This window comes from Brassica napus, unplaced genomic scaffold, assembly GCF_020379485.1.
Source record: "Brassica napus cultivar Da-Ae unplaced genomic scaffold, Da-Ae ScsIHWf_478;HRSCAF=730, whole genome shotgun sequence".
NCBI lineage: Eukaryota > Viridiplantae > Streptophyta > Magnoliopsida > Brassicales > Brassicaceae > Brassica > Brassica napus.
The window spans coordinates 5,151-9,089 of NW_026016552.1; the positions used below are offsets into that span (position 1 = coordinate 5,151).

At 38.8% G+C, this 3,939-nt stretch overlaps 1 protein-coding gene across 1 annotated transcript; it reads left to right on the forward strand.

The window, feature by feature from the left end:
* The first annotated feature begins 2,047 nt into the window (after positions 1-2,047).
* On the forward strand, positions 2,048-3,403 carry LOC125604155. The gene has a single exon (XM_048774699.1). It carries the CDS (start codon positions 2,048-2,050, stop codon positions 3,401-3,403), a length of 1,356 nt encoding a protein of 451 aa, XP_048630656.1.
* The last annotated feature ends 536 nt before the right edge of the window (positions 3,404-3,939 follow it).

The window sequence follows — 3,939 nt, forward strand, 5'->3', positions numbered from 1 at the left end:
TTCTATCCCAAACTGGGAAACTGGAATCACCTGATTAGAAAGTGGGATAACTTCTTCATCCCAACTCCTATTAAATTTATTCAACTTCCTGGTGTTCCCCACCATTTTATGTATCCAAATCAAGCTTCTTACAAAGTGATTCATCCTGGTTTGATTGGATTGACGAAGAAGCTGTCCTATTCCCAAACTGGGAAACTGGAATCACCTGATTTGAAAGTGGGATAACTTCTTCATCCCAACTCCTATGAGATTTATTCAACTTCCTGGTGTTTCTCAACACTTTATGTATCCAAATCAAGCTTCTTACAAAGTGATTCATCCTGGTTTGATGGATTGGAAGAGAGAAGAAGCTGTCCTATTCCAAACTGGGAAACTGGAATCACCTGATTGAAAGTGGGATAACTTCTTCATCCCAACTGATGAGGACCTCAAGTCAGTAGCTGGACCTCCAACTCATGAGATCAACCATACAAGCTACATTGGAGCCAGCAGCAACATAGATTCACTCAAAGAAAGATATCTTTGCAACCATGAGGAATTTAACCGTGAAACCGGTTGCTATAGATTCTCAACTCAAGCAGAGCACGCAGCGAATTGGTTTCATACCAAAAGGAGTAATGGTTTAGGAGATACCCCGTTACAAGTCAGACTATCTACACTGCCTCCGAACTGGTTCTAATTAAGGAAAGTAATTCTTTGCTTAAGGAGTGTGCAACTCAAACTCACGTGTGGAAACCAGGAGATTATTCATTATATCTAAGAGCAGTTGGAGAGTTTCTACCATGCACCAGCAGCCACAGGATCAAGATGTATCCCTTATTTGTCAACTTACCTTACATGGATGCATTCACACTTGGAGTTATTAAAGACCAACGGCTATTTCCCCTTCTGTTCAGGCACGACTTAGAGACTATCCAGACATCAAAGGAGATCCCAAGGATGCATTTATTTCTGCCCAAACTCACAAGATACAAGGAGAGAAGAAAACTTCCATACATGGACAGATTCTGCACCAACTTAGTCCAACGGCTAGTTTTTCACTTATTATTTCTTTCCAAGTTATTCTTTTAGGCATTTGTGTTCTTTTCTATTTAAACTGAGCTAAATCTCATTTTTAAAGCACCCTTGCACGAAATTAATAAAGTATTATTCAGTTTACAAAGTTTGTCTTTGTTTTGTTCAATTAGTCTTTAGGTGGATTCCTTTAGATTTCTTGTTCGTTTGCTTGTCTCCTTAGTTTGTGGATTCATTCTAGGATACAAGTGTAGGTCTCTGTCTTTGTGTGGATTCACATAGGCGCAGGCTTCTGGTCTTATCAAAGGGATACTTCCGCAACCCTTTGTGGCGACAATCGATCCATTCAAGCTTGACAACTCTTGTTGCCTTGTGATCTAGCCTTTGTTAGCTTAAGCTTGTATCATTTTTGGTATCAGAGCTTCAAAAGCTCCTATCTATCAGGTTATATCTATCCTTGTCTCTATTCATTTGCATTTGTTTATTTGTTTCATCTCTTTTGCATTTGTTTCATTTATAAAATCATATAAAAAAAACCATAAAAATTGTTTGCAATTTCTGTCCATTTTTGCATTTGCTTGTTCTTGGTGTTAAAACCAGGGAGGCACGACAAAGATGACCATTTACTTTCTTTGATTCATATAAATTTGAAAAGCCAAAAGAAATCGTGTTTGCATTAGTTGTTTCCTTAGTCTCCATTTCGGTTTATTCACTTACTATAAAAAAAAAAGGTCAATTTTGTTTCTTGCTTCTTCTAAATTCTAAAAATTATAAAACCAGAATAAAAAGTTAATTTCATTGTCTTAGTTTATATATTTCGTGTTTCCATTAAAAAAAAAAACAAAAAAAAAGTGAATTCCTTTTCATTTGTTTTAATTTTCCAAAAAAAAAAATAAATAAATAAAATAAAAACAAGGAGATACTAAGTTTCCATTTTTCTTTGTTCTTTCCTTTCTTTTGCTAAGCCACGACTTAATTCCTTTTTCTTCTGTTTGTGCAAGGCAAACTCTGAGAAAAGATAGAGAAGATGCCAATGGAGGATTACTCAGAAGAAGAGGCTGAAGAATACAACACGTCTGAGGTAGATTGGGGAGAAGAAGCTGACCAGGATTGTTGGGACGATGGAGATGACCACACTGAAGGTCATTGGTGCGCAGACTCTGTTCCAGAGTATGTCCCAAACGATGAACAAGAATACCCAGAGGTGGAACCAGAATCAATGGACCGGTATTCAACTTGCTATGGTCCCAAATCCCAACTCATCTATGAGGATAGTTCTGAAGGGAAATATTATTCTCAAGCGTGTCCTAGAAGAGAAAAGACCACCGTGGCTGCACCATCAAGATCTTATCATGGGAGTCTATCAAGACATGCTCACAGCACGCCATGGAACTACAATGGAGATCAGTTTTATCAGAATCGCTTGGCTGCACCATCTATACATTTTTCTGGTCATAAGCAAGGACCAAGTGCATATCTAAGGTGGGAGGACGACATGGAGCAATGGTTTATAGCTTGGAGAATTCCAGAGAAGCTAAAGCTAACTTATGCGAAGGATACCTTAACCGGAGAGGCATACAATTGGTGGAGTCAGCTAGATGCTGATAGGATCTATTTCAATGATCCGGCTTTTACTTGGAAAGAGGTTAAGATGCTCATGTATAGTGAGTTTGTGAAGAAGGCAAAATACATTCAGAAGGTGTCCACAAGGAGATTAATAAAGCACCAAGTCTTGCAACCCACAGTTCAGAGAGAAGTTGTTTCCCAAAGACAAAGTTCAAGGCCAGTGCATCCACCTCAAGTCAAACGAAACCAAGGTGAGCACTCTAACTCTTTAAAACCATCTGAGGTTATTTGTTATAGGTGTCAAGGCAAGGGCCATCTAGCAAAGGATTGTCCCACAAAACGAGTTGTGAAGTCAGTACTATCTGAAGCAAAAGAAACAAACTTGGAGGTAAGTGATTCCGATACTAGAATTGATGATTCCTTTTCTAGAATGGATAAACATATTGATGATCTTATCAACTTGATTAAAGCTAGATCTACTTCTGTTTCTAGTAATTCCATGACTGTCTTAACACACTTGTCTAGTGCCCAAAAGGTTAAAAACATTTCAGGTACTAACATGGAAATCAAGGAACAAGAACCCAACCTTGCTGCGCAAGCAAGTTCAACACTTGAAAATTCTCAAGTCCCAACTAATGATAAGGTGATTTCTGAACTTAATGTGACTAATCGTAACTATCAAAACACTGGGATGATGCACTTGTACTCTGTCCAGAATGTTTATAAAGGTCTAGGTAATGAGGAGATACGTCCAGAAGCTCAACAACAAGAGAATAATGAGCAATCTATCCTAGAGACCTCTACACCAGCTGATCATGCTTAGAGGTAGCAAATACCGAAGCTGAATCAATGCAAGATAACCAGGTAAGTGAAGCTCTAAATCTTACTCAATACTATTTTTTGAATCCTCCACTTCAAGTATGAAACACTTGCTCTTGCCCATAAGTGATGATTCAGGTATAGGTACAATGGAGAAGCATCCAGAACCAAACTCACAACCTTACACCCAAGCAGTGGTCAGTGGAGAAGCCAAGTGTAAAATAGGAGATTTCAAAAGGGAGACCACGTCCTTACCAAGGGAAATCATAGACCTACCATGGAAAGGGGTCATGGCTTCCCTACTGATTAAAGAAGAACCACCATATGTGTTGAACTGAAGAGAAGATAGAGCTTGTACAATAATAGGGCAAGCTCTAGAAGATGTCCAGAAGAGTTCAATCAAGCTTCAGAAGTGTTCTGAAGTAGTTATCTTGTGAAGATAAGTCTAGGAGGGACTTAGACTGATCAGAAGAAGGGTTTGGAAGAGTTTGAGAGAAGATGGTCCAAGGTGCAAAGATAGGGCGTGTGTACGGCCTCGTA

Coding starts and splice junctions, on each gene's coding strand:
- LOC125604155 (XM_048774699.1), top strand. CDS start 2,048: ATGGAGGATTACTCAGAAGAAGAGGCTGAAGAATACAACACGTCTGAG.